This window comes from Tetrahymena thermophila, assembly GCF_000189635.1.
Source record: "Tetrahymena thermophila SB210 genomic scaffold scf_8254650, whole genome shotgun sequence".
NCBI lineage: Eukaryota > Ciliophora > Oligohymenophorea > Hymenostomatida > Tetrahymenidae > Tetrahymena > Tetrahymena thermophila.
The window spans coordinates 372547-386379 of NW_002476418.1; the positions used below are offsets into that span (position 1 = coordinate 372547).

A 13833-nucleotide genomic window follows, 5' to 3' on the forward strand; every position below is an offset into this window, starting at 1 on the left:
CTTTATTCTTATTCAGAAATGTTAGAAATGGAAAAAAATAAAAATGGTCTATTTTCAAAGAGGTTAAATATTCGTTTGTATTTGCTGGATTCAAAGATAAATTTTTTTATTGGGAATTTGGCAAACTATTTTATAAATCACTATTAATATCAATTTCCATATTACTACAATAAAATTAATAGTTAAAGGTAAATATAATTTAAAATTTAAATAAAAATCTATTAAAATTTTTAATTTAAAATATTTTTTTAAAATGTAGACCTCATTGATGAATAGTATTATTTTATTGTGGATATGTATAATCTTTAAATCAAATCCTTATACTGTTAATGACTTTAATAATTTATTATAGAAATCAGCCATTATAACCTCGATTTCATTGAATATATTATCTATATTAGACAATAAGTTAACTGATTAGCTATTTTAAAGAACCATTTTCACTTTGGCTTTAATCTTTGTAAACTTAATGTTTATTTTGTAAATAGCTTAAAGATTATTTACAAAAACCATTCCTTTTGACTAAAATGAGAGAAATGTAATTCATAATATTCTGTATTATCTAAAAGTTAAATATCCACGATTTTTTAAGAATATTTAAATTGAGAATAAGCTAAAAATTTAATCTCTCATCAAGTTAAAAAATGTAAAAAGAAAAATTAGAATGCTTGTACAATATCTCAAAAATTATGATTTTTATAATCAAGAAAGTATTCAATAACATTTCGGCCTATCAAAAGCTTTAGTAGATAATAGTAGCTCTTAGCGATTTCAAACTTCAAAATTTGCACTTTAAAAATTCAATCAAATTTTTAGTAAAAATTCTTAAAGAAAACTAAATTAAAAGTCCAGCTTGAAGAAAAAATTGTCATTTTATTCAAGAGCTACGAACTAAAGCCCTTTAAGTAAATAAATTTAAGTATATTAAAACTCAAACTAATTTTTAAAATTTAATAATAAGTTAAAGAATAATAATAAAGTATACAGACTGATAAATCTTAAGAAAATATTTTTACTATTATTTCACCCTAATCAGAAAAATGTGAGACAATCAACTTTAAAGATGAAATAGATTCTACTAACTATTGAATATATATATTTATTGGTAAAATAAAATCAATTACTTAGAAACGCTTTATCAACAGCAATTTCTTTATTAATTATATATTCATAAATTATTCTAAAATTATTGTATTCAAATAAAAAAATATTTTTATATAAAAAAATTATTTTTGCTGTAAATTCATAAAATTTAACATAAACGCTCTAAATAAAATAAAAAATAATTATTAATATAAGACCCTCACTTTAATCAGTCATATTAAACTTCAGAATTATTTTAAAAGAAATATTTCATTTATTTTTTAAGCAATTAAAATTAACTAAAACAATTTTTTTTATTGATTTTAAGTATCAAATAACATTTATTTATACAAATAATTATAATTATTATTCCTCTTCATATTTTTCTTTAAAGTGATTTCAAATAAATACATCAAATAATATTTTATTTTAGTCAAACAATACTCAAGTTCTAATTTTAAAAATTTATTAGATATGATTATAAATCTAATGAAAATTCTATTTAATAGACTCAATTTCTCAAAATTAAATCTCTACATATTTTCCCGTTTTTAATTATATTTTTATGAAGACACATAATTTAAGTGTTACAAAATATAAAAATAAAAGATGATATTAAAAACCCATAAAATTTTAAGAAATAATATACTATTTTAGTTGAGACTATTTGCTAAATTAAAATTTTAAATTACAATGTTGTAGTTAGCTATATATCAAAAAATATAGCAACTAAGGTGGAGCAAGTCATTGTACTAAAGATGTTTGTAATACCTTGATGTTCCCGCTGGGAGCAATAACAACAAAATTTCTGATTGGAAATAGTCATTAAACTAACTGGCTATTTCCTCTACACCTCTAAACTAATCAAACAAAATACTCTCTTCTCTGAACATTTTAAAAAAATAAAATAGTGACTAAAAATGATGAAATCTATTTGTTTTTTTTATTTTTGGCATAAAATATAATGGCTGTTTTGATTATATTGTAAAATTAGTAAATCATGAATGATATTGTTTATATTTAACTGAGCATTTTAATTTTTGTAAATAAATAAACTATTTTTAAAACTTAAGAAATAACTTAATAAACATTAATAGACAATAGTATATTTATTCTTAATTAAAAAAAGCTAGAAAGACAAAAAATAACTAAAATAAGGAAGAAGACAAACAGATACATTTTCATATTAATAAAATATAATTGTGGTATTAATAAAATTTATGCTCAAATAAACTTGAAACATGTTAATTAATTTCAAAAGAATTAATTTTGAAATTGAAAAATATTTAAGCAAATTGCTATGTATGATCTTAAAAGTTGTTTGTCAATAAATTAAATTTTCAAAAATTTATCAAATACATCAAAAGTAAAAAATATATATTAATTGATTTTAATAATTATCTATTGATTAATTTAAAACCCATAAAAAATAAAATTACTATTAACTATTTAATTTAGAAAGTTTTCGCATAACGAAAGACTTTACTTACCTGGCTGGAGTTAGCTATCGATCATGAAGGGTAGCGGCTTAGGGTGGAGCAGGTCATTGCACAAAAGATGTCTGTAATACCTTATTGTTCCCCGTGCGGGGAACCGAAACAGCACAATTTCTGCTAGGGGAGACGTGCACTTAGTGCTGTCTCCGCTCACACACCCCTTAATTAATCAAACAAAAAAAACTCTTTTCTTCTTTTAGATTAAATCTTCTTTTCAAATTAAATAAAGTAGAATTAAAAAATATTTTTCAAAATTTAATAAGGCATTATAAAACCAACACAAAAAAATTAATTTATTCTAATTATAAAATATAATAAGCAATAAGAAAAAAAATAGCTTCAAAAATAAATAAATCAAACGAAAAAAAATCATAAGAAAAGTATTTATTTATGTCAAGGAAATATATTGTTCTTCTTCTTTTAATTCTAGACGTACTTTTTTTAATTACTAGTTATCTTACTTTTTATTTTTCTTTACTTCTATCATAATTTTTAATTAATTAATTAATTAATTTTTAAAATCTGAAATAATAATCAAATTAAAGCAAACCCATAAAATAATAAATCTTAATTAATTATATAAGCAAAAGGTCTTTGCCAAACGAAAGACTTTACTTACCTGGCTGGAGTTAGCTATCGATCATGAAGGGTAGCGGCTTAGGGTGGAGCAGGTCATTGCACAAAAGATGTCTGTAATACCTTATTGTTCCCCGTGCGGGGAACCGAAACAGCACAATTTCTGCTAGGGGAGACGTGCACTTAGTGCTGTCTCCGCTCACACACCCCTTAATTAATCAAACAAAAACCATCTCTTTTCTTATTAAATATTTAATTTTTAAAAATAATTATTTTAAATAAAACAAACAACAAAAAAAAAACAAAACAAAAAACAATATTTCAATAAAGACTTTAATTTTTCCATTCAATAAAATTTTAAAACAAGAATTAGTTTGTTTTTTAAAAAATAATCAGTATTTTTTCAATGTACATTTCTTTATACATTACTAACTAAATTTAGTAAATATATTAATTAAAATAGAATATTAAGAAATACATTTAATATATGAATATTATTATTTGTTTGAACTTAAATTATTATTTTTACTTCTAAACCTAATTTGCGTTTAAAAAATCTAAATCATAAACTAAAAAAGCAATTCAATAAATATTATTAGAGCTGAGATAAAAGATTTACTTCATTAAATAGCTAATTATTAATTGAAATTTAATTGTTAATTTGTAAATCTAATAAGTTTTTAAATATAATGAAAGTATTATGAAAAATAATAAAAAGAAATATTTAAAAGTTTATTTAATAAATAAAATATTTTATTTCCATAAATTAATTAAGATTTATTTTTAAATAATTAGAATTAATATATTCATTAAATAGCATTAACAATTAATAAATGAAGATGCTGCATTTTATTTTATTATTTTAATTAGTCACAAATATAAATTTTATTATAGATAATTACATAAATGTTTTTCCTTTTTATCAAGCAAATTATTCTTAGCCACCAATCAATTTTTTTTCTTCATTTAGAATTGCTTTGATTTTTTAGATTTTTTTGTTTAGATTTACTTTGTGATATGCCTTATTACTATAATCAATTAGTTTGTTTACTTTATTAATAAGATACGTGATATTTCTTTTTATTTTTTAAACATTTATATAAAAAAAGAAAAAAGACATAAGCTTTATAAATAAAATTTAAATTTATTTTATTTTATTATTAAAATTTTTTTCTTTTTTTTTTTCACCTGATTACTTTTTAAACTCACGCATTTTTTTAGTTGAAAAAATGTGTAAATTGATAGAAGAAAAATTTTATCTCAATTTATTATCAAAAATTTAATTAAATCTAACAAATTAATTGAATTTTATGTAAATTCCAAAAAATAAAGTTATCATGCAAAAAAGTCGATATATAAAATATATTGAATGGTATTCTGTAATCTAATGTTAATGTCATTTAATAAATTTGTCTTATTAAATATTGTTCACGAATCTAATTGTTTTGAAAAAATAATTAAATTCTGTATTGAAAATGAAAAATTTTTCATTTGGAATCGAGTAACTCCTCTGGCTGATTAATTTAAAGGCATGACATTAATTAAAAAAATAATAATTATTATTAAAACAAGATTTAACACAACAAAAATTTAAGTTTACAAAGCATACAATGTATTTTTTAGCTCTAATATTACTTCAAATAAAGTTTCTAACAGGCAAGACTAATAAATTATGAATTAACATAACTAAAACTTAATTTAAAAAAAGGTACTTGGCTCATAAGTCAAAAAAATTTAGCACCTGGGTTTGCGGGGACTGATGGGTGGAATATTGCAGGATATGATCCTTCTCTTTGTCCAAATGGTAGAAGCATCTGTGCAGGAACAATAATTTTAGGAGGCTATGGGTGCTTTGGTGTTGGAGCTACAGCTACTTAAACATTCTTAATTGCTCATCATTGGCAAGTTAAAGTTGATATAAAATTTTGGATGATCGATTCGTAAGCTTTTATTTAAAAAGCTTAAAGGTTAAGAGCATTTAAACATAATTTAGGTGGGATTGGGAATATCTCGTAGTTGATTTAGGAGATCTTCATACTTCGCAATAGAGGTAGTTATCATCAGGTACTTAAATATGTGGAGCTTCTTGGAATGATGAAATAAGAGATGTGAGCGTTACTAAATAGAATCACTATGAAAGAAATATTTAAGTAGTATTTAGCTCTACACTTGATTAAGATCCTACAGATGAAAGTTGGGGAATAACTGAGTAATATTTATTTATTAATTCATATTTCGTACTAAACATTATCCACGACAATTAATACTCACTTTTTACTATCAATTTAGTTTTACTATTTCTGTTGAGCCTTGCAATCCTACTTGTAATCGCTGTTAAGGGCAAGATGCTTTCTGTAATTATAATTTATTTTTAGAAAAAAGTGATTTATCAATTATTCTATCTATCAAATCATACGATTTGGGTTTATAAATGCAAAATTTCAAAAATTATAAGAAAAACTAATTAGTTAATTAATTAATTAATTAATTAATTAATATACTTGATCATATTTTATCTATTTGATAAAAGGAAATCCAAGGTTTATTAAAATCTTTCCAAAACCAAAAAATTAAAAATTTAATGTAAAAGTTTATACTTGTTTTAAAGAATGAGAAGTATGGTTCATTAATAAATTATTCACAAATTTAAGAAGATATTTAGAAAATATTTATTAAAATAGTATGTATTGATTGCTGGCCTAATGCTCAATTTATAGCATACCAGAATGGATTAGGATTTTGTTAATGCATAGATGGATTTTATACTGTTTCTAAAAATGTTCCGTGCTTAGATCCTATTTGTTCTCAATGCCTTCCTTGTAATGGTACTTGTGAAAGTTGCTCTGCTGGAGATTAATATTCTTGTATAAAATGTAAACCTAATTTATACAAATAATACTATGGGGCATATGAAGTAAATAATAATTTTAGTGATCCTAGATATTAGAAAACATTATGCTAAAGCGATTGTTTTGCTTAAAATTACTTCAAAGATACAGTATCTAGATAGTGTTTGAAATGTTTTTCTACATGTTAAACATGTAATGGCTAATTGGAATATGATTGTACTTCATGTATAAATGGCCTTTACTTGGATGGTGCTACCACTGGGCAATGTGTATCTAATTGTAGTACTTCATATTATAAAGATGATACAGATAAAAAGTGTAAAAAATGTGATTCTAACTGCCTACAATGTTTGGATAATTAACCAACCTTTTGTAAGTTTTTAGATTATTTAATTTAATTTTTAGCAAGATCATTAATAAAAACAATAATAAGATCAAATAAAAAACCTATGAAAGCAACATTTTTTAAATGTATAAAAATTTAAATAACAGTAACAAATTAAAATTTAAAATAAATCTTTAAAATTATTTATTTGTATTTTTTTATACTCTAAAAATTAATTGCTTATTCATACAATTAAATAGTTAAATTTAACTTTTAAAAACTAAAAAAATAAAAATCAATTATTGAAAATCAGGTTCTAAATGTGTAAATGGAAGTTTTTTGACAATAAATACTGGTAAGTGTGTGGCAGATTGTGGAATTGGTTAATGGGGAAGAAGTAATGATTGGTCTTGTTAACTTTGTGATAATACATGCTATACGTGTGTAAATAACGCTCAGAATTGCACTTCTTGTACTGGGATTTATTATTTTTACAATAATTAATGCATAATTACATGTCCAGGTGGGTATTACAAAGGTAGTAATAACACTTGCTAAAAATGTGATTAGTCTTGCAAAACTTGTGACAATGGTTCAAACATGGATTGTTTGAGCTGTTCTCCTTCTTATGGATATTTGAAGGATAGACAGTGTATTTCATGTCCACCTTAATTTTATGGTGATTCTTAAGACTAAACCTGTAAGCCTTGTAATTCCAGTTGTTACACTTGTGATGCCGGGAATAATACAGATTGTTTATCTTGTGTGACAAATTACTTAGAAGACAGGTAGTGTAAAGTTATGTGTAAAGATGGATATTGGGGAAACAGTGCAACTCACACATGTGATAAATGTGATAATAATTGTCTTACCTGCAGTCCATACGGTCCTGCTATAGACTGCTAAAGCTGCTCATCTCCTCTTTTCTTAAAAAATAAAAGATGTGTAAAATCTTGCGATCCCATAGGAGAATATGGTGATTAAAATACAAGGTATTTTTAATAGTTCTCAACTTTATTATTTATTAATTTCTTGATTTATTGATAATAATTCTATTAAATTTTAAAAGGATGATTAAAAATTTATTTTTTAAATGAAAAGAAATCATTATTTTATAAATCATTTTGTAAATAAATTTTCATCCTTTAATTTTCAATAAACTAATTTAATAATCTATAAATAAATAAATGTAAAGGTAATGTACTGCATGTGATACAACTTGCTATACTTGCATTTAAAAAACAAATACTGATTGTACTTCTTGTACAGGCTCACGATATTTTTATATTAATTAATGTTTGACCACTTGTCCTGGTCCTTCTCAATATGGTCTTAATAACAAATGTACTAACTCATGTCCTAGTAACATGTATGGAGATGATGGCACTAGATTATGCACGCTATGTAACCCAATTTGTCCCACTTGCTTTGGATCTTAGACAAGTCAATGCAAATCATGTGCTGTGCCTTATTATTTAGAGGGTAGCACATGCGGACTAACTTGTCCTTCGAATAAATATTAAAATAACAATAATAGAGAATGTAGTCCTTGTAATTCAGGTTAAAAAAATTATTATTATTTAGTATTTTTTATTAAACATATTTTAATCATTAATTTATTAGAGTGCTTAGAGTGTAACGGAGGAACAAACAGCGATTGTACTAAGTGTGATCCTGTTAAATATTTTGGATCTAATAAATGCTTTACTTCTTGTCCTCCTCCATATTTTAGTAGTACAACTACTATGGAATGTGTTCTAAAATGCCCAAAAGGTTACTGGGGAGACACAAATGATCCTTAAAGATTATGCTAACTGTGCCACCCTTAATGTGAAGAGTGCTTTGGTGGAACATTTGATAAATGCACTAAATGCAAGGTTAATTTTTATTTGTTCCAAACTACATGTGATAGTTGTCCTATCAACTATTTCCCTAATACATAGACAAGAACTTGTGATTAGTGTTTTACTACGTAAAATAAATTATTCTAATTTATTTTATTAATTAACTAATTAATTTTAATAGTTGCAAGAGTTGTGATGGCCCTTCATCATCGAATTGCTTAAGTTGTAATTCAGATAGATACTATTTGGCAAGTAAAAAAGAATGTTACGATATTTGTCCAAGCCCTTACTTTTCTCATTTTACAAAGCCAGACTGCCTACTTACTTGTCCTGCTGATTTTACAAATTATTTATTTGGTAATCCTATAACAAGAAAATGTGAAAATTGCAATGAAGCATGTATCTAGTGTACTGGCCCAAGCAATCTTGATTGTGTTAAATGTGCAGCAAAATATTATTATTATTAACAAAGTAAGTATTAAATTTTAAAGAGTTTTAAATAGCTAATTTATGTATAAAAATATAGATAATAGCTGTTTGTTAACTTGTCCTGATAATACATATGCGGATTCAATTAGCATGAAATGTTTATCTTGCGATAAAAGTTGTGCTACTTGTAATGGAGGTACCCAATTTAATTGTACTTCATGTTTGCTACCATCAGTTCTATACAGTAATTAATGCATTTAAAATTGTCCAAACCCACTTTATAAAGATGAAGATTTAAAGTAATGTGTAGTAGATTGCACTTCTAAATTTCCAAATAAATATGCAGATACTAAAAATATGATCTGCAAATATTGTCATAAGTACTGTAACAAATGCACAGGACCTTCAAATACATAATGTTAAAAGTGTAAAAGCTCATATTTTAAATACAATAATAGTTGTATTGAATAATGTTAGCCTGGAACATATCAAGAAACAAAAAAATAGAGTGAAAATGATGATGATTGTAAAAATTGTAGTAGTGATTGTCAAACATGTTATGGGCCTTCTAATTAAAATTGTTTAACATGTAATTCATCTTTATACTCTTTAAAGAAAAACGATATCCTATTTTGCTTATCAGATTGCCCTGACTTGTATGTTAAAAGCATATAAAATAAATCTTGTTAGGTATGCCCATCTTCAACGTATTTCTTTTAAGGATAGTGCAAACGTAATTATTTTTTTATATAATTAAATTATTTGGAAAATAATAAGCTGAAATTATTTGATTATGAAATAAAATTTACTGATTTTATAAAAAAATAAAAATATAATAAAATGAAAATAAATTAAAAAGATTTTTATTAATTTTTATCATAATAGTTATTTCTAAATTTGGAATTTTATAAAAAACTGTTTTAAATTTTGAGGATTTACATTCTATCATTTGTGTTAAATAAATAATCAAATTTATGATGAATTATATAATAAATTTTTTATAATTATAATATTTAGAGTGTCATTATACTTGTGAAACTTGCTCAGGTTCTTTTTAAAATTAGTGTTTAAGTTGTGCAGAAACAAGAGGGTAAAACTCTTAGAAAACTCCTTATTAGGGAGTATGTTCTTGCTAGTCTGGTTACATAGAAACATTTGAAAAACTATGCTAATAAACTCCATCTTAAGTCTAAGGTCTTACGGTTACAACTTATGTGTCTTCAGTAACTGGAACAGTAGGATCGTTTTTAATAGGAGTTATTGGTAGAAATATGTTTTTTATATATAATATTTTGGAAATAGCTTAATTCACTAGCTATTTTAGATATATCAATTTTAATTATCCTGTAAATCTGGGAAATATTTTTGATCATTTTTATATATCCCAAATATCAACAGTGTTTGACTTAAATTCTCAACCTACAGCAAGTGCAGGCTAAAACGATTAAAATAAATAAAGTGTATGATATTTTTATTTTATTTATTTTTAATTCAAACTTTATTTTATCAAAGGGGAATACTAGAATTCTTGAAAATACTAGTTTTGATGATTACAGCTTCTTATTTTAATTGAAAGGTAAAGTCTTTCCTTTGTGGAAGAGTTTCTTCTTTTTAATAATATTAAATATATTTTCTTGGGTATTTGTATTTGGATTAAACCTTCTTGCAACACATTGGAAAATAAAATACAATTAAAGTCACTTTTTAGAAAAATTAAGAACATGGACAAGCTATGGATTACCTATTTAAATGTTTTTAAGAACATAAATGGAAGCTACATTATATTTTGTTTTAGTATTTAAATATCCTGGTGAAGCTGGAGTTTTAGATTGGATATTTTCTGTATATTTCTTAGTCTTATTATTAGCTATTGTTTTTGTTATGATCAATTAAAATAGAAAATAAATTAACTTAGATGATTCTGGTGAGCCTGTCATTTATTACAAAAAAATTGTAAAAAGTAAAATAGCGAATGGTTAAATATTAAAGTAAGAAGATTCTCAAACGTATCCTCATCCTTTTAGAACTCTTTGGCAGTTTACCAAAAAAGATAAAATTTCAAGAAATTATTTCTTGTTTAACTTAATTTTTAAATTAGTATTAGTAGTATTAGTTGTAGAGCTTATTTAAAGTCCTGATAAATAAATATTATCATTTGCTATTATAAAAACAATATTCTTCATTTTAATTGTATCAATTAGACCTATGATTAGCATTTGGTATAATGCAGTTATTATTTTTAATGAATTTTTCTAAGCAATATGCTGTTATTTGATTTATATTTGCATTAAAATATAACCAAACAGCTAAAATTCTTTAGGATATTCAATTCTAGTAATATTGTTTTTATTATTCCTTGTAAACCTGATAGGGACATTAATTAGTCTAATTTTTATATTGAAATTGTTGATTGATTCAATTGTTAAGAAAAAATCTTCTACCACAACTACAACTTAAGTTTAAATCAAAAAATAGACAAGGGTAGAAGCCTTAAATAAAAGCTAAAAGTTAGATTTATTTGAGTATGAGACAAATAGAAAAGCAAAAAAAGAATCCTCAAGAATATTAGATAATTCTTCAACAGTTTAAATGCAAAAAGATAATAATTAGGATGATTTTGATCTATCAAGAGTTAACTAAAATGATTCGTTTTACTAGTATGATGTTGACAATCCTTTCTAGTTTTTATAAGTGTAACAATCTCAAATTTAATAAATAAGAAAGCATAAAAAAGCAAAAAAATTTGCAGATAATTCAGAGATTTAAAATAATAAAAAGTAAAATTAAGAAGATGAGTATTATCAAAGTTAACAAAATTCAAATGGTAGTATCTAGAAGCAAAATATAAAAGACAAAAACATAGATTAGCAAAATGATATTATAGATGTTACTAAATAAATTAAGGAGATAAATGAAAAAGAGAAAAAGTAGTCTAGTCCAGATAATAAAATTAAAGAGTTTACAGATGATTTTTAAATTATAAATGATTATTCACAAACAAACAAATAAAATCTAAGATAAAATTAAGATATTAAACACTAAACTGATTTTAAAGGCAATTAAATGCCTAATTCTGAAACACCAGCAACTTAGTTTATACCCAACACTCCTTCTCCTTTACCTTTTACTTATAAAATGTAAATAGAAGAGAGTAAATAATTCATTACTCCTACTCCAGACAGTTTTGCTATTTCAAATAATTGTTCTCCTTAACTATTAAATGAGTAATTAGGAGATTTAGAAATAAATAAGGAAACAAAAGATGGCCAGTAAAACTAAAAATAGATAAAATTAAATCCTAATATTTAGAAAAACTCATAACTATTAGTAAAATTTAATAAAGTTGAAGAGCAATAGGATTTTAATTAATAAGAATAAGAAATAAGTGATAAAACTTAATAAGAATAAACTAATTTAAATATTATTTCATTTTTAACCGAAATAACTGGATCTAAGAAAAAGAATAAAAAAGCAAATCAAAAATAAGTTTTAAAATTGTGAAATAAATAAAAATAATTATTGTAAATAAAATAAATTATTGACTCACTCATTTATTTTTGTGTATCTGTTAATTTAATTTTGTATTTAACATTTTTTCAATTTCAATTCTAAGTTTTAGTTTGTAAAATTGTATTAAAAATTCTTTATTTTATATTTTTCTAAAGTAAAAATTTTAAAATCTAAATTAATTGATAAAACCTAAATAAAATTAATGCCAAATTTTAAAAATAAAATTATTGATACTAAAATCTAGGTCAAAAAAAATGTGGGAGACCTTATATTGAGAAATTAGAGATAAATTATTTTTTATCAGAAGTTGTAAAGTATGAAAATTTTCTTTTAAATTTAAAAATAAATGTTTTGATACATTTTTAAAATATTTTGAAATTTTAGAACTATTTATGACAAACATCAATTAATACTAGTATCTTATTTTATTAAAGATTTCATACATAGAATGAGTAAAAATAATGTACTCTTTTAGTTTTAAGAAGTAATATAAATAAATATTTTTATTAATTTTTGAATACTTTATATTTAAAATAAAATGTAGCTAACTCTATTTCACCTTTTTTCTCAAAAATTTGCAAAGAAGAGAATAAAATATTAATTACACTTACACCAGATAGTTTTATCAATTCTTAAAATTGTTCTCCTTTACTATTAAATGATTGATAAGTAGATTAAAAAACAAAAGAAGAAAAGTAAAACTAAATGCAAATAAAATAAAATCTTAATACCTAGAAAAATTCCTAATTTTTAAATAAATTTAACAAAATTGAATAACAGTAAGATTTTAATTAATAACAAAAATAAGATGTAAATAATAAAGTTTAGTAAGTAAAAAATAATATAAATATTATTTCATTTTTAGCTAAAATAACTGGTTCTAAGCATACCAATAAAAAAGCAAATAAAAAATAAGTGTTATAATTTTTAATTAAATAAAATAATATTGAAATGCTTATTAAAATGACTGATTTATCTTTGTTTCACTTTCTACATTAATTTATTTAATATTTGTTATTTTACAAGTTTAGTTTTTTCTTAAATAAATTCAGAAATTAAGTTTTTTTTTAAATTATTTTTTTTTAATTAATTTTCAATAAAACTTTTTTTTAATTCAAAATCATTATCAATAATAAAATTCAACTTTAAAAAAATTTTTATTATATTAAATAAATTAAAATGTAAAATCTTATTATTAAATGAAAATTTTTAATAAACAAACAGTAGAGCAATATATTTTATTAATCTAGTTTGATTTGTCTAATTTAAATAAAATTTGGATTTTAATTTTTAAATTACCTTAATTAATTAATATAAAAATGAAATAATTTATAGATACGTTAGAAACTAAAATTACACTTTTTTACATTTAATGATTTGAGTAAATATAATAAATAATGCTATTTATTTTCTTAATATTTCTTTTACAAAAAATTATATATATTTTTTTAATAATTTTGAAGTATAATCCTTTTTGTGAATCATTTCACTTCTTTTTAAGGGGAAAAATGTATTTTTTCTATAAGGTTGTTGTTAAAAAATATTGAGGTGATTTTTGATTTGTTTTTATATTACTTTAATGATATTACACTAAAAATCAAAAGAAAATAATATAAATATTAATTTTAACCACTTTTGATTAAGAAAACTCTAATAATTAGTGGTATTTGATTTCTGAAAATATTAATACTACTGATTGATTGATAAATAAATGAAATTCC

At 22.7% G+C, this 13833-nt stretch overlaps 1 protein-coding gene across 1 annotated transcript; it reads left to right on the forward strand. All coding sequences in view use genetic code 6, as the record gives it.

The window, feature by feature from the left end:
* Window positions 1-4732: 4732 nt before the first annotated feature.
* TTHERM_000077009 (transmembrane protein, putative) lies at window positions 4733-12103 on the forward strand (the record flags this gene model as incomplete). Its single annotated transcript, XM_012797560.1, has 12 exons — window positions 4733-4811; window positions 4864-5095; window positions 5149-5364; window positions 5445-5509; window positions 5837-6376; window positions 6643-7321; window positions 7525-7889; window positions 7953-8301; window positions 8355-8644; window positions 8700-9335; window positions 9620-10062; window positions 10115-12103. Exons 1-12 carry the CDS (start codon window positions 4766-4768, stop codon window positions 12101-12103), a joined length of 5850 nt encoding a protein of 1949 aa, XP_012653014.1. The 5' UTR covers window positions 4733-4765.
* Window positions 12104-13833: the final 1730 nt, after the last annotated feature.